The 24,984-nt window shown below is 39.9% G+C and overlaps 1 protein-coding gene across 1 annotated transcript; it reads right to left on the bottom strand.

The window, feature by feature from the left end:
* Positions 1-3,863: 3,863 nt before the first annotated feature.
* On the bottom strand, positions 3,864-21,568 carry baiap3 (BAI1 associated protein 3). Its single transcript, XM_026347864.1, has 33 exons — positions 21,435-21,568; positions 16,552-16,639; positions 15,951-16,034; positions 15,612-15,719; positions 14,958-15,017; positions 13,899-13,965; positions 12,863-13,076; positions 12,636-12,680; positions 12,307-12,384; positions 11,585-11,690; positions 11,347-11,454; positions 11,148-11,240; positions 10,540-10,643; positions 10,331-10,448; positions 10,025-10,149; positions 8,689-8,779; positions 8,490-8,546; positions 8,277-8,374; positions 8,089-8,140; positions 7,805-7,956; positions 7,562-7,685; positions 7,312-7,452; positions 7,088-7,183; positions 6,639-6,854; positions 6,434-6,502; positions 6,247-6,326; positions 5,839-5,947; positions 5,214-5,285; positions 5,054-5,137; positions 4,794-4,914; positions 4,586-4,709; positions 4,290-4,495; positions 3,864-4,107 (listed from the first exon to the last, which is right to left on the bottom strand). The coding sequence occupies exons 1-33, from the start codon at positions 21,566-21,568 to the stop codon at positions 4,004-4,006; spliced, it is 3,528 nt and encodes a 1,175-aa protein (XP_026203649.1). The 3' UTR covers positions 3,864-4,003.
* Positions 21,569-24,984: the final 3,416 nt, after the last annotated feature.

Here is a 24,984-nt window from a genome sequence, read left to right as displayed (position 1 = left end):
CTCTTTGATCTTGCACAGGACATAATGAACACCCCTGTTTCACATGATTCTCTATGGTTTTTCTCCAGGGTTGCTGCGGTGTTACAGGATGTGTTTGATCTTTAGGTAGCTCCTGTGCAGGGTAGGTTAACATATTAAAGGTCAAGGAAAGATGGAGAAACAGTGCTGACGGGGAGGGGATCATTGGACATCGATCGGAAGTATGATGACATCGTAGAGACAATGTCAGCCTGTGGCATTTCTTTACACTGCAGACATCTGCTGAGCTGAAAGAACACTTGTTTCACCAGTTCCTTCAGTAACCGTGTTTCACTCACTCACTCATTATGCTCACGTCAGTGAAGGTACCCAATTCAAATTTAAATACAATTTTTATTCAAGGTCATAGACATCTTCCAAAGGTATAATCCAACAAACAGCAACACAGGCATTTACAATTCAAGGACAAATAATTCACTTTTACAATAACAAACTAAAGGTGTTTTTGCCTGAAGATACGTTCACTAGCTTTTGCCTTTAACGCTGGATGGCAGACAACAAACCAAATACTCGGCTAACAATACTTTTATATTAATACCTCAAATAAAATAAATCCAATCCAGCACTGACAATCATGTAATTAATGGTATACAATAAAACCGAGTACGCCCTTATGCAGTGTCGCTAAAATATAAAAATCCACATAATAAGGAATTGCCATGCACTGACTTTTGTTGCAGTTGGTTCTTACATATGTACCTTTCATTACGAATGAATTGGCTTTTTTTGGGGGGGAGGTTTTGGTGAAATCGAAATAAAAGGATTTGTAATTAGCATTTTAGTGACACTGACTGGGCATGAAATCAGTTTATTTATATACCGTTCATACCATACTGAAGTCCTTGCGTCTTTGTTCGTGAAAACAAATGAGATGGGTGATTTTTCAGTAACGGTACTAACAAAGTCCTGTCTACAATATCAAAACAAAACATAGAGGCAAGTGCTGTTCAGATGGACTGAAAGGATTCTGTGCTCCTGTTAGGTAAGGCAGGCTTCTTGTACACCTGAAGAATCCCTGTAATGCAGCACACTCTCCAGGCATAGATATGGTTTTTGCGTGCTTCATCCTCACAACTCCACAAGGTAACGACAAAGCACTACACAAGCAGCTACTGTTAAGTTACATCACTATCAAAATGCTGTCGGTGTGAAGATTTTGGTGCTATGTATTCTGCACGTGCTACAGTGTTTAGTGACGTTTCATCTCTAAACATGTGTTACTACTATGTGATCTTGGTGTTTGGTCTGTAAGGTGTCTTTTGAAAATAAAATTGCTATTTTTTCTAACTGGCATTGTCATTTAAAATTTCCCAAGTGCAGTGACTTTGTGTTTCTTTGGAAATATTTCATATAATATATAATATATGCAAGCACAAACTCAAAACATCATACCCATGTGGTTTTTAGGGTGGTTTTGAGTAGCATGGAGGAGTATAACCAATTGTTAACTTGACGCTACATTTTAACAGTGTAATGCCACTTTCCTAGACACCAGTCTGTAGTTTATATAGTATATTTCATGAAGGCAGATTTAATTTTCTCATGGACTAAAATTTCTAATGCTCAGATATAATCTCTAGCTTGGAGGATTTGCCCAATTGTCTATTGATTGGCACACATGAAATTAGAAATTTCAGTGTTTTTGCACCTCCATTTTTTTTGTCTGTATTCAGGTTTTGTTCTTGTTTGTTCTTGTTCTTATGCTTTGATTTTTTTTGACTAGTTTTTTCCTATGTGCAACTATGTAAGCTCTAATGAGGATGATACGGGTGTATCATATGAACCTTTTTACTGAGAGCTATGCAACCTCTCACTGGAGGAGTAACATGAGTGGTTCCAATTCAGCTTGTTAGTCCATAAATTAATATTCAAAATAAAATCTGTTTCCTCATGTCTATTTATAAGAAACTATTCTAGATTTACACCTTCCCCCTGTTTTGATTTAAATTCTCTCCAGGAAATAGGCGCTTTAGATGTGCTACAGTAATATTAGCTTGTTAGCTTTCTGCTACTATTAGAATAAAATCTATGATAATCAATTATTAAGCTATAATTTGTGCTTTTTTAAAATTTTGTCTAATAATGCTTAAATTGCATAATGGGTCCATGTTTCCAAGACGTGGTTGGATGCCAGGTTGTAGTTTTACCTATTTTTGCAAATATGTCAGTGACAGACACATAGCTTTAGAGGAATGGTGAGTGGTGAGAGCTGGTGTTGAATTATTATCAGTAAAAGCTGCTACAGGCAGACAGACCTTGTAGTATATTATAGTATGTACTATACTGTAATTATGCCACTGCATAGGTTCATTAGGCTTTTCCTTTCTTTTTACCTCAGGAAACTGAGCTTCATACTGAGAAACAATCTCAAATTTTGGACTGCAGTGCTGTAAAGTTGGGATAATGATGCTTTGCTATATTTGAAGGCTGTTTTCCGAACTTTGAAAACCAGATAAGATCATTAACTGCAATTATCTAGCTCCCTCCTAATGTTTTTAGAGCTCTACCATCTGGATATGAGGTCACCCACTGTGCCACATACTGCGTTAGAAGAAGCAGCAGCAGCCTTTATTTGTCATATGTTACAATGAAATTTGTCCTGTGCATTTAACCCATCCCCCAGGGAGCGTCTCCTGGTCTATTCCCATAACCATAAAAATATAAATGACTCTTAGATAATTCCAGATACAATGAACAAAAGTGATTAGTTAAATGTTAGTTTGAGTTCAATACATAAATCAGGTACTGAGAAACAAGTGGTATCTTAGAGAAGCAAAAATAAATCTAAATAACCTCTTTTTTAGATTATTAGTTAGAAATGTTTAATGTTCAATTGGTTATCCCTTTTATCATAACACATCAAAACTAATTCTTCTTATTACGAATTAAATTATTTAATGCTGCAGCTGTAACAGTGTAAGATTACACAATTTCCAGTTGCTAAGAATAGCTCTTCAATTGTTGAGTTTGATGGCAGTAATTCAGGGTAAATTATGGAGTACAGACTTTACTCATGAAATGATGTAATTTTCAAGTTTGCTACATGACAGAATTAGTTTTGTCCATGTGCTGAATTTGATTGATTGATTTGAATTTATAGTAGTGTGCTATCATCAGCGAAACAGTCACATATCTGCAGAGATGCTGCGCAGCAAGAAGAGACTGAGTGGGTCTTTCACTACTAAGGCCCCTTCAATGACCCATCATGAGGCTTGTGAAGAATATTCTGAAAAGTCCAGTGAACCCAGACTGTGGCGTGTGCCCCAGGGCAGCGTTAGGACTCCCTGTTGCTGATCTGTCCGACTGCCCTTAAAACACCAAGTCTCAGAAAGTGCAATTTCCCAAAGCTATGTGTTCTGTCTTGTCTTTGATGTCCCTTCCTGACCCAGGTATTTTTATTCACAACTATTTGTTGGTATGAGACTGCATGGTCTGAAAAATCAATGTTCAAGCATTCGCATCCTAAATAGGCTTTCATGCATGTTATCTCCACAATGTCTGCGAAGAATGTCAAAAGTCTTGATACATGTTAAAATCCCCTGCAACTAATGAGCATATCTGAGGTATAGATTCAAACTTTGACTGAATAATATTGGATATGTAAGCTACTTCCACAAAATAGTTCTGAAATCTATCATATCAAAGATCATACAACAAAGATAACATTACTCATTACAAAAAATATAGACTAGTAACATTTAGGATCAACTATCCATTCAATTCTAAAATATACTTTAACTGAGACAGCATAGAGTTGCACAGTGACAGGATGTTCATCTCCCAGTTAGCAAACAGCAATAAGTTCCACAGTTTCTGTTCCTTTTTTCTTTTCATTTTGGTTTAATTACTGAACAAACGATAACATTGGAAAAAAATTCAAATAGTGTAAACATCGTACCAGTACAAAAGCACATGTTGCAAGACGTGGTCAGAAAAACACCAACACAGGCAGCGCTCACAGCTTTTACTCTTCCTCCATTGACTTTTCAATCTCCTTCAGCCTGCGGACAAACTCCTGAGCCTCCCTGTCTCCAGTGCGTGCGTCCAACATCCTCATGATTGGCTTCTCTGCAGGGGAGAGCAAAAAGATGAGAGCAGTTCCTACACCTGACACACTACAGTATGTCTAGATTGAATGGGTTTTGGAGAAGTAATTGGAAACTCAGACCTATACTCTAAGTGTCTCGAGAAGCCAATATTATGTTTGTGTAAAAGAAAACAGACTTGATACAGCCTGGAGCTACATGTACCACTTGGTTTACTGCGAGACAGGTGCAGAATGACTGGCTGGACGCTCTTGCCGGCAGCTGAAGCATTCGGTCTCCCTGGCCAGCAGAAATCACTAAGAGGAGCCACAGCTTCACCGGCGAAGTCGTTGGTGGACAGCCAGTCGTAGTCCATTACAGTGAAGGTCAAACAAGCAAACCTGTGTCGGTACTGCTCAGGACTAACATGACTGAAAGAAAGAGGAATTGAACTAATCAGACACTGGTGCACATGCACATATACAGTAAATAAAGAAGGAAGGCTGTGAGCTGCAACTCACAAGTAGAAGAGCTCGTCGAATACTGGGTGCAGTGTCTTGAGTTTCACTTGCGTGCGTTGACTCTTGGCCATAGGGAAAAGGTGGTGAGGACAGAGTTCCACTATGACAAATGGGTCACTCAGACCTGAGGAGGATCACAGAAGTGGACACAATGAAATCCCCACTTTAAAACTCCACTTTGTGATTCAGACTGATTCAACTGTTTTACCATTAGCATCCAGTGCAATGATATCTGCAGCGTGCAAAATCTCCACTGTCAGCCTCTGCTCTGGAGCATCATAGTAGCACTTCACACTGATCCGACCAAAACGGGTATGTTTGAGTGTTTTCTGCAGTATCAATTACAAAAAATATAACATGATGAGCAGAACTAATTTTGACTTCTCATCAGTTGCCATGATGAAAAGATTTTTCACTCTACTGACAAAAACACCCATCTACATGTTGTGTCACTAAGTTGAGACGTACCTGGAGAGAAATCTTCTCCAGATAGTACTGTTCAATCAGCTCAAAGGAGGAACATTTATTCAGTCTGAGCTCCTCATCCAGGACCTAAGGCAGAATGAGGAGGGTCAGAAAGGGAAACAGAGAATAGCAGGACCTCATGATAAATTGCAATAAGTCCTACCTTGTAGTCACCACTCTTCATGTCTTCCAAGGAAAGCCCCTCTCCCCTTGCATGGAAGAACTGCAACAGAGTCTAAAGCATTCAAGTAAAAAAACAAACAAACAAACAAACAAACAAACAAACAAAAAAAAAACTGTGAGCTGGGAATTATCATTCGTCACATTCATCCTTCTAATTTTGATAGAAGAAAGTCTCGGCATAGTGGATGTGTTGTTCACACACACCAATTGAAACCTCTACAGGCAAACACAGAATTCGTCTGCCAAATTTCAAACCTCAGCCCACTCGTTTGGCATGCCATGTGACTTCCCAAGCAAATCTGTCATGTCTCCCGCCAGCTGGTTAAATTGGCATTGGAATATACAACAGCTCCCACATTGTCATTCATGAGGAACTCACTTTGGAATAGTGACTTCATAAATATCTGATATATGCTAATGACTGCATGACAGCAAGCGTACAGAGCTAATCAAAGAATGATGGTAACAGTGGTGATGATAATCTTTACAGGGTTGACACATGTCTTTCCAAGCAGATTACTCTTGGTGGGCTCACAGTCAAACAAAGCAAAGCTGGAAACGGCTAAAAAAATAGTTCTGTGACATGAAGTTGACTGTGCACTGACCTCCACCGTGTACTGGAAGCGGTTGTAAAACTCCACCTGAACACCTCTGTTTTCTGTAACTGTGTCCAGGATCATCCGCAGGAGCAGCTCCCACATGCTTTGGAGAACTCTACAAGGGCGACAGGCACAATAAGACACCCACACGTTTGTGTTTACCAGCTCTTGCAATTACACCTCTGTACCCTCACCCAGCTTCATGTGCAGCATGTTTTCACAGATAAGAGGAGAATAATAGTAACTAATTACACAAAACAAGACTAAGGGGTATAATTATTGTTGCAAAGCTTACATTCACGCGCAACTGTAGCATCTTAATTGTGGAGCTGTCACACTTTCACCTGCTAGTACGAAAGAAATACAATTTCATTTACAGAATTCAGGGAGCAAAGACGAAAAATGAATAATTACCTAGCCAAGTTCTCCTTTACGAGTTTTTCAGTGAGGATGACCATAGTGTCTTTTAAGTACTTCATGAGAGGGGACACAGCCTGGAAGAATGTCACATTAACATATAACATGTACATGCAAAAACTGTATGTACAAATACCAATGCAAACTAAGAATAATTGCTGTTCAGACCACAACCGAGCCTTACGTCATCATTGTTGATGGAGTCCGGAGACAGGCTGATGTGCTGGATGTACCTGCGCAGCTCAGGCAGCATCTGCATGGAAAGAATCTTTTACACAAGTGCTTGCAAGTGGTTACACACCAATGTGAGATACTTATTTATAGTAAGAAAAAAATACTACATAATAAATAGTAACAGATTGCATGTGTTGTAATACTACTATGCTCACCTTGTCAGTGAGCAGTGTGATGAGACGTTTGGCTTCCCTCTGCAGATCCAGGTCCATATTGAACAGTTGTCCGTTGAGAGCCTTGTAAACCTGCTCCTTCCCCTCCACCCCGCAGGACTCCTCCATGGCCCTCTCTACACCCTGCCAGTCCAGGTCGCGAGGCAGGTGACCGAGGAAAACTCGCACATGCTCCATGTTGTTCAGGGCTATGCAGAGCTAGCAGAAAGCCAGGAAGAGCCAAAGAGGAGAAACAGAGGGTGGAGGTGGAGAAACAAAGAAGGAAAAGAAGCAGGGCTACAGAGAAATGGATGGATAGGGTGTGAGTGTAATTGATTGCTTTCCTTGCACTGTAAACATATCCGATCACTGGCTGATATCTTCATGTCTGTATGGCCTGGAGACATGTCATAGTGTGCCCTCTCCTAGTTTGGTCTTGCTGCAGGTGTTACCTGCACTGTGAAGCTCTTGTGGTCTCGGCCCAGCTGGTTCCTCTCAATCTTGTGTGTTATCATCTCTGAGTACCACACGGCCTCGCTGCAGAAATTCTGAGACGTATAAAAACAAGAGAATGTGTGATAAGTAATAACACCCGTCTAATACCAGCGAAACTGTCATTATTTCACATATGTGCTTGTGTATGTGCAGCATGTGACTACGTGAAAGTGGCACTCACGTCTGTCAAACGAGTGACAAAGATGAAGGCCCCCGCAGAGTCTGGCCAGGCCAGCTGGAGCCAGATCTCGCGTACCTGGCTGAAGCACATCGCCACGTCCACAGCGGATGAGCTGTGTTTTCCCTGCTGCACAGGTTCGAGCTGTCAAAAAAAAAAAAAAGAAAAAGCTTAATTACATTAGATAATTCATTTTTTTCAATGCATTATCTTAATTTGTCTTCACATTTACAAAAGGGCGGGAGCCTCTCACCTTGTCTGTTTCCACTGCGTTACGGATTCTGTCACAAGATCTGTCATGAATGATCTGCAGCCACTTATGAATTGAGGACTTGAACCAGTTATGAAAGCCTGTCAAGGCCAACATTTTAGCATCCCTGTTAGAGAACAACACACATCACTTTTAATAAATTCAAAGCCGGAAAGAGGGTTGACTTCTCATCTTCTTGCTACCAGCCGCATACGAATAGTTATCAGAGTCAAAGTGATGACTAACTTGAGAGGAAGAAACTCCCGAAAGCCTTTGAGGATTTTCAAGGACATGAAGAGTTCAAAGATGGTCTCTCCCATTGTTTGAGTCAGCCTGGAGCTCTCCTGCTCCAGAGTCCCACACACCCGCTCCATTGCTACATTTACATCATCGGCTACCTGGAGGATGAGCGAATTTGATTATATCCAAGTGTCAAGTGTCTGTTACAGTTAGTGACAACAATACAGCGAGACTCAAAAGACTTTATAAGACGTGCATAATAGCATTTCACATCATTTTCAGTGGCATACCTGTTTCTCCAACTGCCTGTACGATATGCTGAAGAAATCTACTTTCACCGCACTGTGACAACAAACACAGGATGAAATGGCATCGCTGTGATACTGAAACACAGCGAGTGTGTGCACAGTAGCAGAACATTTCTACGTTGATGTTTTTTATTAATATTTCACTGAGGACATTCAGCCTTGACGTTTACCTGTAAAAGAGTTTGTTGTAGGTGTTCTGGGCTCTCTGTACGTCTGCACACACAGCATCGACCACCTGAACCAACTTCTTCAGCTGCTCTTCCAGAGTCTTAGTTGTCAACACACAATTAACAACTGGATCAGTTCTTAAGGCGCGGCCAATAAAAGGGAGCTGCAATGATTTCTGTGATTAGGACTTTAAGTATTAATCAGTACAAATTTACCCCATCCTCCGGTTTATATCTTGCAATTAAGCTCTCGTACCACTCCGCTGTTCCCTTCTGTTGAAATAATTACACAAATTAAGGCGGATAAAAGGGTTAATTAACAGTGCTCTGTCGAGTATTCAGTGTTGTTTGTATACATCAAAGAGGACCGAAACCACTTTAATACCAGCAGTCACACCAGCTCTGTCATTGTTACCTTGGCAGCAGTCGTGATGTCCAAGTGCAGCTCGTTTCGAAGAGGACACACAGTCTTAAATGCCCGCATGTTTTGCATGTAGCCAATCCCCCTGGCATGTGCAGACAGGACAAGACAGTTACAATACAAGCCTGCTTTTAGGTCATGCTGATTTCATATCACACACTATTTTATATATATACTGTATATATATATATGTGTGTGTATAGATGTGTATATATAATATATATATATATATATATATATATATGTACACACACATATATATAGGAAAGCTACTATCTCACTAAATTCCTTCGACTTTAATTGTATGCACAATCCTGCATTATCTCCGAAGGCGAGCAGAGATTCAACTTCAAGTGTGAGGTGAGTCACTCTGGTGTGTGTGTGTGTGTGTGTGTGTGTGTGCGCGCTGTGAGAGATGTACTTCTACAAAGAGATCTCCCCCGAGGTGTTGATCACTGCGAAGCGCTGGGTTTCTTATGGGGGAGCTTTTCTCTAAAAACAGTAATTTTAAAAAAACAACTGCGTCCTTCAAATTAGTCCGACACAGCAACATGAACTTGAGTAATTAGCAGATTTTACTGGCTGGCATTTATCTAACTCAGACTCCCTAATTTGATGCTTTTCTTTTTTGGACTTCCTTCTGCGTGACAGTAACTGGAAGCTAAGGCCAGAGGGTGATGATTTCTGTGGGTTTGTCACAACTCGTCACCTCATTAACTTACCTCGACTGATCCAAAGAAGAGCATCTCCACAAATACCTGCCAAGTTGCTTTTGAATTATGGAGAGACTATCTAACACTTGAAATTTAAATGTCACTTTGGCCAGTGCATTTTGAAGGCTAGAAAATGAATGTGTCTAGAAAATTAATTAACACATGTAATGCACAAATTTGAATAAAAGTAATTCACAAATATACATATGTACATCTATCATCTTCAATTCCATATGCATGCTCTCAATGTAATCCTTTGATGCTCGGACAGATGATGCTTTACATGACTGCATGTCTCTCATACTTGTGTTCATGGTAGGATTTGGTCACTGGTGAAATTGAAGCATAATATGATACAGGGAATAATACATGTTACATTAGCTAAGTTTAAGTTATGGCTTATGACCACAATATGTTGGTGCACAACCCCTAAATTTCAGTTTTTATACAACATGTTCTGTAACAAATATCTTGATATTGAATAACGATTGAACCAAACACTTCCTCCACAGAGTGTGACGGACTGTTCATGTGTGCTGGGGTGAAAGGTTAAGCGTGTTTCTGGTATGGCAGCATGGACGACTGTGTGAGATGATGTAATGGTGGTGTGACTTTACCTCAGCATGAGCTCGTAGCGTGTAATGGCAGCGGCACTGGTGCAGGGGAAAACCTGACGCATGTTCTTCATCAGGCACAGGCAGTGCTCTGTGTACAGCCTGAAGCTGTCTGACAGCTGCCTCTCCTGGACACAGGAAGGGCCCTCAGTTATAGCTTCAAGTACACAGGCTGTGAGACATTTTTGGCTGATCCAAAAACCTTGATGAATGTCAGTGAAGAGTTGAGCTAATGAGGTGACTGTTTCCAGATGATGAAAGGTTTTTCCTACTGGGGAGGGGGAGGGGGAGCAATGGTGGAGAACATACCAGGTCTCCCCTCACGGCGGGAGGGTCCCACTCTGCATCGATGGTTCTCAGGAGGCGCAGCAGCAGGGAGTAGCACACCCTCTGGGTGCGATGGTGGCCGCTGTAGCACTGCCAGCGGCTGCGGTAAAAAAACGAAACGCGTCGCTTTTATCTTATGCTAAAGCGTGTACGGTTGATTTGATCAATTTTATTCCTCCATTAGTACTCACATAATGGCCTGTTGCAGAGGTGAGAGATCAGTTTGCACAGCATGGTGGGTCAGCACAGTCCATGCTGCAGGACAAACCTGCCCATTCCAGTTGTAAGGCTCTCTCTAGAATTATATGTACATGACTGTCATGCATATCAGATAAGAACACAATTTCCAATCTTCTTCAATTAGCCTACTGAACACTTTAGTCAAAGCCAGGGTGCAGTGACTTTGACTTCAACACAAAACAGTCATTATACATCAAACGCCTCCGCAGCACCAGCTGTTGTCTGATGTGACAGAGGAGTTCTTAAGTACAAGAAAGAATATGCTGTGCTGCTTAGCCGCCTAACCTACAATTTATTTTGTTTTGTCACCGGACAAACTCAAATCCAATTCACGTAGATCCACAGAACTAATTTCCCTGCAGTCAAAACAAAGTCTAATCATTTTAAATCCTATTTAGTGGCCCCCTGGAGGCTAAGAAAGCAACCCAACAACAACAAGACAAGACAAGACAGACGACAACATGAAGGCAATTCAATCAACTAACCTCTTTTCACTTGGGTAGCCAAATGCAATAGTAAAAAAAAACTGATGTAAATAAATAATCTAAAGGATACTCACCTTGACATGAGCATGCTCATGTTCCACAATCTGACTCAGCAGTTTTTTGTGAATGGACGCATTGGAGTCCTTCTTAGACAAAGTTGAGTCTCTCTATATGTAAACAAATTACATCGCAGGTTGTAATTCTTTATATTCTACACATATGAGGCACACAGTAGTACTAGTCTTTATTGAATCAGTGCTATACTGTGCATACCTGGCTGGTGAAGAGCTTTAATATCAGGTGACACTCTCCCTGAACTTTGGATGCACTTGATCGAGGCTCCAGCTTAAACCAGGTGTCATAGCCGACAACTGGAATCTCCTGAAAGAAGAAAACCAGCCTGATAAATGACAGCGACCTACTTATGTTGTATTCACTAGTCTGTTTTTAGTCTGTTAGATGTTTTGCCTCTCAATAGTAAGAGTTTTGCTTTGAACCTTTCTACACTCACATTCAAAGGGATGTTGATGCATCCAAGAAAGTCATCGGCATTCTCCTCAGAGCCTGATGATGCAGATCCATTGGAACGCACTGACTTCGCAATCTGCTTAAAATACCTAGACAAGAGAAAACAGCGTTTGTCACAGGCTGAATTCATTTTTAATTGTAGTTTGTAGTGCAGTTGTTCATTTTTAGGCTCTTAGCTAATGCTTTTTATCTGCAGCGACTTGCAATAATAGCAACAGCAGAATGAATGTCATTTCCTAATCAGTTAGGAAGCGGTGAAGCTATTAGTCGGTTTATTTCTTGTTAAAGTGGAAATTGCACATTTTCCACCTCCAGGATCCCTTTGTCCCCTGGCTGTGATTGACATTCTCAGGTTTTCATTAGACATGTCTGTTATTTATTAGTCTCACCATGACCCGACTGAACACTCTGTGCTCCCAGTGTGCACAGCTTTATTGGCATTGGACTTTCCTGTGTGTCAGAATTAAATGATCCCATCGAATTAACAAGCAGGTTGGTGTCATTATTTTGAAGTAATGCAGACAACCCACGCCTTTTCATTCACAAACTGGAACTTTTGACTTACAGTATATTCGCTGCTTTAGCGTCAACTGGATTATTTCAATGACGAACTGTTGTTGAACTGTTATGATCTCTTGACAAGGCGGTGTATTTACATCATCACATTTCAGCATATTTATGATAATTCAGGCAGTTTTCCTCTACCTGCCCATTCCACGAAGCCCGCTGACTTCATTGAGCTTTTTGCAGGCCTCAGCGACAGACACGTCATCATCGTGATCCCTGGAGAAAAGGGGAATAAATCAGAGGTTATTACAATCTCTCATTTCCTGTGAGAACATGTTTCATTATCTTCGCACGAAAATAAATGGAACTGCAAATTGAAGATCTACAATCAGGACCGTTTAAGGCTGAGATGTAAAGGTCAAAAGGAAACGTCATCTCTACAATGCTAATATTCTTACTGAAGGGCGTAACGGATAAAACACACACAACAACAAACCATTTTTGTGCCATGGTGGCAGAAATCTTACCATATGTCAAGATGTAGGAGGTCGTTTTGGACATCATCTATTTCACTGTGAATCAAGCAGGAAAGTCTCATTACATTTTCACCTACACCAGTAAACACATTAAACATCTCAATCCTTTACTGCTCTTTCCAAGGAGATGACAATGTGCTGTGCTGGTCATTTGGGAGCTCGTGTGAAACAAATCAAACGTCCAGCACTCTGAGAAAAGGTTAAACCGCTTCACTCACAATAGAAAGTGCTCGTCCCACACTGGATTGAGAGTCTCTGGTTTGACCTCGGTCACCTGGATACACCTGGCAGGTAATACCTCCTTAGTGCTGGAACGTTTCTCCAACTTCTCCCTCCTCTTCCTAAAGCTGAACTTTCTCTCCTTCTTTTCCTCGGTCTCCCGCGGGCTCTGGCCCAGCAGGATTCCTAGCATGCAGTAAGGGTCGCTGTACCCTGGCAGGCCACAGGAAAAAAATGGTTATTGCACACATGAGACTGTTTATATCATGATGCTATTGCATCAGCAACGAGAGGGAAAGCTGTCACAATTACAATCAGTGTTTTCCTAAAGTACTCGTTGGTGTAATCAGTGCTGCTGGTTGAAAATGGGTTTACTGGTGAGAATCATTTCACTGGACACGAGTAATTAATTGTGTTTGGGGAAGAAACAAAATCATATAATGTGATATTTGCCTCTTTTAAAATGGTATCAGCTCTTTAACCAGCTACAGCTCATTATGACACCATCTGTCTTTAACCTCTAGGCTTAATAAAGATTTCTTATATGGTCATTTTGGATTAAACCATCTAATTATGTATATTATACAAAGACAAAAATAGCATATTCATACAGTATATGATACTCTGTCACCAAATTAAAATATGAAGCATAACATTTGTCCATGCATATTTGATTAGATTTAATCAATTAATCAATTAAACCAATATATATATATATATATATATATATATATATATATATATATATATATATATATATATATATATATATATATATATATATATATATATATATAATCCCACACCTTATGCCAATCAAACCTGTAGAGGATTCACTTATCTTCAACATCTGTATTACCATGAAGAGTTGGAAACTATATGATGTAAGGTGAGGAGGTGGACCACTTGACTTTTTATTGAATTGAGTGCTTTCAAGGGCTTTTCAGGCCCTTATTGTTGCTAGGTGAAAAATATCTCACAGAGATATCCTGTTTTCTGTTAGCAATGGGATATTAAATAGTTGAAACGTCTCACCATTTGCATCCTTGGCCATCAGATTCTTTGCTTTCATAACAGAGACTCTCAGGGAAAAACTTGCTCGCTGTGAAAAAAAAAATAGGTAAAACGGTCTTTTGAGTAAGAAAATATCAAATGCTATAAAAGATCAAGGTCACATAATTAATAAATTAAGTTAAATTAATAACAAAGTAGAAAAACTCAGCATTTCACCAAAGGCAAAATCACTGGTAAGATTATTTAAGTGGAAAAAAAATCTATTTTCACATGCCCTCAATGTGACATGTCCCTAACAGTCTAACAGAAAAACATGAAATCATTCAAAATGTGGCTTTCAGATGTCTAACATCTGAAAACTCTCCAAGGGCATCAGTGCATTCCTGCTGTGGCTGTCCAGGCCAAGCTTTCAAATTATTGCCACAGCACTTTACAATGCAGGATCCGCATGATCAAATGTAGCTGCACAGGTGAGGGTTAAGAGGTATTTCTGAAGGTCACAATTTGTTTTACTGTGCGTTTTATTACGATCATAATCACTGAAAAGGACAATGATGACATATTTTAATACATCATTTAAAACCCTCCTTTCCAAAAAAGTTGGGACAAGAGAAGATTTTAAGTAAGTATAAGTGAATTTAGAGTTTAATGTTAGAAACACAATTAGTTGTCAAGGTGCCGAATGGAGTCAAGGCTACATAAGCAGGAAAACATGCTTTGAAATTACCAAAGTGACAAAAGCAGAAGTGGAAAATATTTCAGACAACGAATATGTGAACTTAATACATGTGTTATGTGCTGAACACAAAATAGAAACAATTTTTCCACTGCTTCCAAATTAAATTACACTGTGAGCACTTTAACATGAAAATGAAAATGTACATTAAAACAATACAATGTGCATAATCTAGTTTTTTACCATTGTTATAAACTCAAATATGCAGTATATAACACATATAACACCTTTACTTTAAGGGTTTTAAGGGTGCCACCATGAACTTTCTATTGCACTATATGAACAAGTTGTTTATCTAGAAATTATTGAAGAATTATTGTTAGATGAACAAAGCAGTATCTCACCTTGGATTCTTGAACTTTTTGGAGAATGATGTCATGTTCTTCCTCTCCCATGTCAAACACCTTGGAAAGAAAGCCAGGCATAAAACAAATAGTTGAAACTCTGAACTCAAACGAACCATGCTGCACACCTTAAAAATAAGACGCCCACTCGAAACATAAAAGAGGCTACAATTCCTAGCATGACATCACCTCAATTAATGTAATATGACAGATGAATATCAGCACACAGTGCGAGTGGGCTTTGATGTTTAAACACGTCGGAGCCAAGAGCATCTGTTGAGATTCTTAAAGCGTTCTCACAACAAATAACACTTTTCATGTACTAAGCATCAGTGTTACTGTCAGAGAGTTAATGGAGCCCGATAGATGGATAGATGGATAGATGGATAGATAGATGGATAGATGGATAGATAGATAGATAGATGGATAGATAGATAGATAGATAGATAGATGGATAGATAGATAGATAGATAGATAGATGGATAGATGGATAGATGGATAGATAGATGGATAGATGGATAGATAGATGGATAGATGGATAGATGGATAGATAGATGGATAGATGGATAGACGGATAGACGGATAGATGGATAGATAAATAGATAGATAGATAGATGGATAGATAGATAGATAGATGGATAGATGGATAGATACCTTTACTAGGTAAGCAAACAGCTCTTCATCACTTTTCACATGTTCTGGTGGAGGGACTCCGACCCTGTTGACCACCGTGTACAATGCTTCCTCATAAAGCAGATCCAGCTACATGAAAAAAAGAAAACACACTCCATTTAATAACAACTCTCCAAAAATAAAAGCTCATGTTCTTTTCACTTCATGCTTTCTGCTCTGTTGCACATGAAGTGCAGGGATGAAAAAAACGGAAAAAAACACACACACAACTGTGTTCTGTTATTGTGACTTTTAAAATTGAATACCTGCTGAAATACAGTTAAAGACAAAAAGAATAGAAAAAAAAGGTGAGTGGCGCACCTCTGTCCTGCTGATTCTGTCAGAGATGAAGGACTGGTCCACATGCTCTTGGGGTGGTGGTACTGTACAGGCCCCTCTCTGACACTGTGAGTGGGACAGAAACAAAGCTGTTCTCTCTCATGGCTGTGGCAGACTATTATTGACAGTACAGTGTTGGAATTTCTTTATACCTAAAGTCACAATAAGCTACTTTCACTATCATGAGACTCAAAATCAGACTTCCCTCTCCCTGCTGCACTATGCTCTTCTAACATCTGCTATGCTCTGCTATGTTAGTAATATTACAATAAATACATATTACAATAAATGGGGTGAGCCTAGCTCAAAAGCAGGAAGTAGAAAGGAAAGATCTCAAACTGTCTCATCAAAGATGTCAATAAAGCATCATTGCCTTGTTAGCACTGGCAGCAGAACGAGCTGATCATAGCCGCTGAAAGCAGCTTGTCACAGTCGAGCTTCCAATCTTTTGAGCACCCTACTCAACCGAGCCCTTCTGTCATCAGACGTCATACAGCAAGGCGCTGAGCGACAGCGCTGAGGACTACATGTATGAACTTGAAGTGTGTAACAGATGGAGAGGTGGAAGCTGGGTTGGGGTTACCTCAGCCTGGGCAGCCCGCAGCATGTTCTCTTGTTTCTGAAGAATGACATTCATACGCTCAAAGAACTCCATGCTGTCCTCGGAAATCCTGCCAAGGAGAGGAAGCAGACTGACAATTCATCTCTAACAACTGAGATGAGAAGCTGGAAAATATGGTAACGTACAAGAAGAAGTGAAGTGAAATGTCGTAATATGGTCAACAGATACATCAGTGAAACTGATTAGTAGATCCAGTGACACTGACGCTTCATCTTGCTTGCAGACGCTTTAGAGGAGCGTCTGTCAATAAAGATGATCTGCATCCTTTTTATGTAGGACTACTGGGCTCCATCGCCCGTGGCTCAGATCTTTATTAGCGTCGTTATCAAACACTGTCCCACTGTCTTCTCTGATGCCCTAAAAATAAAAGCAAAGCAGGTCTGGACCAAAGCTCTCAGCGATCCAACATGTCTGCACTCTGCATGAACCGTGTTAATCTACTATGATGAGCAGGGCTGTGTGCAAAATGCTAATGATGTTTTCAGTTTCCTCCAGGTGTGAGTGAATCCCCGGACTCCCGTCGGCCCCAGTTGTCATGGTGATGCATGCACATTCAGGGAGGGAGTAGCTGGCTGAACATCTTAGGACCCTCCAAGATACCCCCCGCCCCTACTCTCCCCTCTCTCAAATCTCTCACTGGGCATCATCCTCCAGGCCTGTATGGAAATCACTGGGTCAGGCAACAGCTCTAATGTAGGCTGTAGCAGAACCAGTGGGATCAGTCATGCCGTCAGTCCCACCATCCCCACACTCCCCGGCTTCTGTCTCCTTCCTCATCTTTCAGTCATACCCCGTCACATTATACAGAATGGCCGTCCGCAGAGGCTCTGTCGAGCTCCTCGAACAGCTAGCATCAGCGCATCACAGCAGGCATATGGCAGCCCATCCCAGCACCCACTGGCTCTCGCCATGGTGGTACAGCTGATGGCAATCCCCTGAGGTATTGATGGAGACTAATGGCAGCCATGCTGAGGGGGTGTTGGTCAGGTTCCCACTGCGGTCAAACCCATTAAAAAAGGTGCATGCTGTATTAAGGTAAAGTGGGTAAAACGTGCCAGAATCCCTACGGGAAACATACCATACGGCATTTGCAGTATGTTGTACTTGTAGAACTTTACAAAGTCAAAATGGACACAAGGTCAAATAAATGATAAGTTAGTAATCAAAATATTCGATGATTAATTTTCTCTCTGTCAAATCGACTTCAACTATTTGGTTTTCTTGGGCTCACTTGTCGATCTCTTAGAAGCTATTAAATAAATAAAAAGTGGCTGATATTCTTATCTGAAACCTTTCAGTCAGCGTTTGAAAGCTGGAAACCACAAATTGAGTCTGCATCTGTGAATGACTCCACAGAAAATTGGGAGCTTTGCTTTTTGGAGCTTGCAGTTTCCATTTGCACATAGTACAAATAAGCTTCATTTGATCGTAATTCTTGTGTTATGAGACACTCAATTCTCTCCCTTCCTTCTTCAATCATCCAGGGCATTCTGGCATCCAGAAATCTGTCCCATCTTCTGTCAGTCAAACAGCCTGAGGATTTGTCCAAACCATCTGGGATCTTTAGTTTCAAGCTTTGTTTATGAGCCGAAATAAAAAAAAAGAAAAAATGATGCAAATCCATTCTGATTTGATACATCTAAAAAAAAAAAAAAAAAAAAAAAAAAAAGCTGATATCTTTCAACCTTTGTCTCTCTCACACACTCTCACACACACACACACACACACACACACATGCACACACACATGCCACCAGAATGACAAACTGATTTGATGTTGCTAGGAAACAGGTCTTTTTTTTTTCTACTGTCATTTTATTCTAATTTATTTTCTGAATTCATTCAAATGCTTCAATTATGTGTTCCTGTGTGGAGAGTAAATCAGAAGGAAAACATAAACAAAAAATGCGAACAGCCTGAACTTCCTCTGTCTGGGAGGACATGTGTTTAAACACGACTAATTGGGAGTGTGAAGGTGACAGCAGCCCCTCACTTTAATATAATAAGGCAGTGCATACATAGTAATTAATATTGCAGACATCACTGTTTTCTGCAGCATGAAAGATAAAGTGAGGTCTGAATGCATTAAGAAAAAGAGCTGATTTTTAAAAACTATCCTGCACAATATTCTTCTATCATCATCAAGGATCCCCAGCACATAAATACCCTCCTCTCAACACGACACAAAGGACTCTCTGTTTTACTGTAATTGCACATTTGATTAAGCAACAGAACATTACAGGTGAAAAGACTTCGCTGTGGAGATTTGATCACAGTCTCTCTCTACTCAATAAGTCGTGAAAGAAACAGCAGTCTCCCAGTTAGAACTACAGACAGAGCAGAAGCCTGGTGTGAATTTATTTCCAACTTGGGTCCTCTTGGGTGCCTTACAATTGTGTCTTACAGTGTGTACTTCCTTGCTGCGTGGATCAATGACTGGCTGAGGATTTTACCTATTTTAAAACAGGCAAAGGCCAACTTTAAAGTAAAGCTTGTATTTCTTAACTGTAGCCCTGTGATGTTGTATAGATGTACAACCTGAACAGTGAAACTTTTGGTGGCCAAAAGCAGGTTTAGAGCTCAAAAGAAATATTGAGGGACAGAATAACATTTGTTGAAAAAAAAATAGGAAAACATATTCTTTAAATGTATAGTTTATCTGTTTATCAGCTGTAATGGCATCTTCCTTAGACATTTCCATTGAATGCCAGTCTAAATTGGTTATTTTGCATTAATTTAAAAATGAGAGACAGCGACCCCAAGGAGTCAAGTCGATTAAGGACACTGCAGCAAGATCATGATTCAAAACACAGTGAAGCGTGATATATGAAGGCCACTATTGTTGACAGGTTTAAAGTGACTAGTTAAATATGTAAATGACAATATAAATGTACATTCTTATATACATTCCTGTGGGTTTTAATACTTGGCTAAGCTCAACAAGACTTAACAACCCCGCTCACATAAAGGTAAAACACATAATGTGCTAAACAGAATTAAAAAGTTTACCTCTAATGTACCAGTTTCAGCTCTGAGAGCTCCGCTCCGACAGCCGACTGTACTACTGGGTCAACAACTGTGGATGGAGCGGCCCAAATCTACCTGGCCTCATTTGCAAATTCTCAATTAGAGGGAGAGTGCAGGCAGGTCAGCAGCAGCCTGAACGGATAACAAAGATCAACAGCCGGCCTCTAATAATGAGTGCTCAGGCTACGTGTGGCGGAGGCTCAGTGGGAAGGCTTTAACACCAGGGAGCTGGCATAGGAAATGAGAAAAAGGTGAGATATTGACAGTTCAAATCACTCTTTGATGAAATGAAAAAGCTAAACAAAACAAATGGAGGTTCTACCCAAAAAGAATTTGGATTAAAAACCGTTTTTTTATTGATCAGTAAGCAACATCTGCGATTATGTTCCATGTTATAAATAGAGGTGGTCGTCATTACAAGTATGTAAGTTCATCGTGGCAGCAGCCGGTGTTTAGGTTGCTATAGAAACCTCAGGTTCATACTATTACTTTTGGCTTCAGACAAGAAAAAACAGATTTTACCTGTGCCACTTAGTTTATTGCCAAGATGCAGGAAAGGACAAACTCCACAAACATCTTTAACAGGAAGAAATGTGGAAAGATCAGGCATGATCAAGGCCAAGGTTAAATAAAAAATAATAATAAAGAATAAAAAAAAAAAAACATCCACCAATGTACTGTTTAGTCTCCCGTGTCCCGAAGAACACAGTGATATCAAGGTAATGGCAACACATGACATAATCAAGACATTATACAACTTTATAAAAGAAAAGAAGACAAATTGAAAAGGACATAGAACAAAAAATAAGAATACACACATAAAGTGCATAGACTACATATACACATACAGAAAATGTATACGTACAAGCATAATAAATATGCATAAAAGCCATAAAGCACATAAATGCAAGTCCATAACAACAGATATATGTATAATGAACAGTATATGCACAAGTTTACACATAGAAATTAAAACATTGCAACAGGAGTTCTTTGTGCCATTTTAATAATACATAAAACCAGTGTCATGTTATTCATGTCCTCTTGACTTGATCTAAAAGCGATGTTGATGAATGTACATACAAAAAACAACATACATTTACAAATACAGTACACACACACCCTCCTAAACCCAGCTACACATAACTTTTATATTTTCCCCATTCAGACACGAGTACTTACATAAACACGCACATGGTGATTTGCTCTCTTCATTTGTGATGTAGCAAGATTTTTTTTTTCCCACAACTTAAAAACAGCAGTGTGCTGTGCTGTGGTGAGCTTCATATCCTGAAGAGGATTCAAACCTATGAACCAAGTGGTGTAAACTCATACAAAAAAAGCTGCATTTGTGTCCCCTTCAGTGCCTGACTGTGCATGTAATAGTGAGGTGTATGTGTCCTTGGTGGCTAGACAGCTTGTGCATGGCAAGCTCGCAGCAGGTCACGACTGTGGAATAAATGCCAACCACATTAAAACACTCTGTTGACAACAAATGATGACCTGTGGCTTCAGCAGGATGGTCAGCAGAAAATAAATGAATACCATCAATTAATTATTGCTTATGAGCTGATGCAAAAAGGCTGCCATTATCTTTCAGGGCTCCGCAGAGTGCACTTTAATGTGCTTAAAAAAAAAAGACTATTACTTCTCAGAAAAGGAAACAGTCATGTCAGTACTAGCTGTAGCTAGAAATTATGTTTCTGGGAACACAGGAACACCTGCTTCTTGCTCAAACTCAATAAAGCCTGTAAAGCAGCGAGTAAATGTTCGAACTGGCCACACACTTCTGAACAGATTCATCATAGAGTGACTTACCTGCGAGGTAAAGGGTCAGGACTTTGTGTGAGGGGGCTACTGGCGGTGGGAGGCGGCTCTCTCCGACTCCTCAGCGACTGACTCCTCTGCACCTGCCTCAGGACACTACTCTTCAGGTCCAGCAGTGTCGTCATGATGTTTCACTGTCAGGGTGGACACATAAAGACACTGGTCACTCCACTGCACCCCTTCATTATCAGTGTTCGTGTCAAGTCATTCATCAAACTATAGGAAAGGGAGTCGACATTCATTGTGGGATCACTTTAATATAACAGGTTGTTTGTAGAAATACAGTGTGTCCAAGGAAATTCTTTTAGTGCAATTAGCTGCACGATCACCCCGACTGTCTCTTAACATAATTACAGTCTTCCTCAGAAGAAGGTGTGTTCTATTTCTGTCTGAGTCTGACTAATGCCGCAGGTTGTGCAATTTATCTTCCACCTTTTAGTCTGGCCAGATCACAGCCCTTTATTTTTAGGTCACACACTGCAAATCCACAACATGCAAATGAATATGCTGTGCAGACTGGAGAACAATAACAGATGTGTAATAGTAATCTCACAAAACTATTGTATCTGTACCAGTACCAAAGTGGAGAGAAAATGTTTAGACCTGAAACATGTGCAGGTCAAACACTAATAGCTACTGTTGCAAAGACACTCCAAAGTGATGATGACGATGTCCAAAGAGAGACAATACATTTACTGAAGGTCAATAATGTTTATAGGAAAAGTGAAATGTTATGTGGGATTGCAGATTGTAAATTGTAACGCTACATTTAGATAATGTTATTCCGGTTTTTATTGCTTTTAATTTTCCATATAACAGTTAATAATTTATAAATTTGTAAACAAAAACCATATGACTGTATTTTAGTAACAGTCCCATATTTCAACAAGTAATTAAAAACACCTAGTACCACACTGAGGAACTGGTCATGTAGTGGAACTGGAAGCTGTAATTTGTAAAACTTTTGTGTGTGTGTGTGTGTGTGTGTGTGTGTGTGTGTTTAATGTTGTCATTTGAACATAGATGTTCTTTTTCAACACATGATTATAACTTTGAGCTGCTAGCTGGAGGACAGGAATTAAAGGCTTTGCTTAGATGGGCTGCCCAAAGGCTATACCTCCATATCGGTAAAGATTCTCAATCATCCCGGTGAGGTTATCTAGAAGTTGAACTACCAGATCAATACCTACATGTATGTCAATCAGAAAACAGTAGCGAGCCTTTGCCTCTGCTCACTTGCTGTTTCTCTGAGCTTCTCTTATCATGAAAACCTATAATTTTACAAGAACGATATGTATATAATCCAACACTGAATCTGACAAAGCATTACACTGACTCATCTAACACACGTATTATATCACATATGGAGGCTTCCTTCCTGTTTAAACACATACAGTTAATTGACTTAAATTGCTCATAGGTGTGAATGAGAGTGTGTGTCCAGGGTGTACTCTGCCTCTTGTGCGATGACAGCGTGGGATTGGCTGCAGCACTCCTGCGACCCTTAACAGGAGAAGTGGTCGGGATAATAGACAGTGGCTTCGGAGGGACAGCAGGTTATCTTCTAATCACAGCATTAGTGACTAGATCGTGAACTTGAGGGTACAGCATCGGTTTGTGAATGTGTTTGCAAATGTACAGCACTTTGTCTGTCACGTTAGGAATAATGTTAGGGCTGTCCGTTTACAGCAGATTAATAGTTACAGACACAATAATGATATATATTTTCCTCTGTTAGGGCAACTATATGCATTTCTGAAAGAGCTTTATGCAATATTCTTTAAGGTGTAGTCCATGATTCAAATTCATTATGCATCTTGTTGCTTGGCCAGGTGCTAGTATTGTTGCTACGGTAATTCAGTGCTCGCGAATTCTGGTGCAACCTGAATGTTGCGTTCATGTCATGTCAGGATAATAGGAAGGATGGGAATATTTCCTTTAGAAATTACTTAGATTGTTCAGGAAGTCGTTTTTTTTCCAACCAAAATTATTATAAGTTAATTTCAACAAACAGCAATTTACAATAAAATCTATTTAGAAAGAAATAGGAATGCAATATAAAGCATATATCTGACCTGAAATTGTTATTTTATTCCAACATGTTCTTTTAGGTTTATAACAGAAGCACAAATGTTATCTGGTGGTTGAGAAAGGTGCTCCTTGGTTATCAAAACTGAAATACAAATTTAGAAAAATGAGCCTATCTGGCAACCTTCGAGAGATTGGCACTGTGTTGCTAAGCAATTGACTGAGAGCGACTCGGAGCCACTTGCCGTAAAGTCAACTCTCATTTTGGCGTCATGGTGTCTAACTGAATTACATGGGCCTCATAACAACACTGTGCACTGTCAGTGCTCTCCGCAGAAGAAGAGCCAAATAATTCCCCGTCCAGAGAGAAGAAAAAAAAAAAAAAAAGCAAGAAGAAAATGTAAAGACTGCAAACGGCGCCATTTTTGCAATAGCAAACTCGAATGCTTTTATATGAGCTCACTTTATCCTGGTAACCATAGCTGAGTCTGCAGGCACAAAACCCAAATAGCTTTAAATGACTAACAACACTTTTTTATACTTATTTGATAGTAATGCCTTTTTATTGCTTTGTTTCATCACAATTCAGACACTGAGCTTAATTTTCATTTTCATTTTTTATCTGAAGCATATACCCTTTATTGGGACATAATCCTTTTAATCTCGACAGAAGGTTGCGTGTCTATAAATACCTGTAGTTCAATATTGAAGTCGGTCACTAAACCCTCACAGGAACAGAATACATTTATTAGCTGCCACATTAACATAGCATTTCACAGCAATATGGAAGCAAGACTGTTTACAGAGCACGGGAAGTGTCATTTCACTTTTGAGTTCACATAGAAAAGCTGGAGAATTATCTGATTGCAAGGTCATCTCGTAAATGGGAGTTTCTATAGCAAAATGCTCAAGCATGAAAGCACATCTGCCTAGCAACGAAGAAATCATCCTATTCTGAAATAAAATAGTCTCTTCAACAGCATCTAATCACTTACGTTGCAGCTTGTTCAGTTTACTGCATCTTACCCGTGATGTGAACGTCTTATAAATAGGACTGTGATACCGGCTCCACTTAGATGACTGAGGGGGTTTTTTTGTGAGCCAGTGTGTCGAGAGAGCACAATGCTCAAAGAAAGAGCAATGACAAGGACGCACGAGAGGCAGGGTTTGATTGATAGACAAGTTGTTCCAGAGGACAGTCAGACACTCTTTTCAACAGCTGACAGCCAATGTCTGTGAATCCATGTGAAAAAGAAGCAATGGATCGTGGGCTGGGGGCTTCTTCTGACTTTTCAACCAGCGTAGCACACAGTCATCACTGCTGTTAAGAAACTGTAAAAGCAAAACAAAAATATCTGCGTGTGTGTTGGAAGAGATTGTAGATGAATCCCATTTAAGAGGTAATGTGGATTTTTTGGTATTTATTTTCTTGGGTGACCCCATAGAAGGTTGCCTGTTTTGAATTACACTTTGAGTTGCACCAAATGGACACAATAAATGAAACATATTTGCT

The sequence above is a fragment of the Anabas testudineus genome, chromosome 8 (genome assembly GCF_900324465.2).
Source record: "Anabas testudineus chromosome 8, fAnaTes1.2, whole genome shotgun sequence".
NCBI lineage: Eukaryota > Metazoa > Chordata > Actinopteri > Anabantiformes > Anabantidae > Anabas > Anabas testudineus.
Note: the sequence above shows the minus strand (reverse complement) of the source record. Positions and strands in the feature narration are given on the sequence as shown.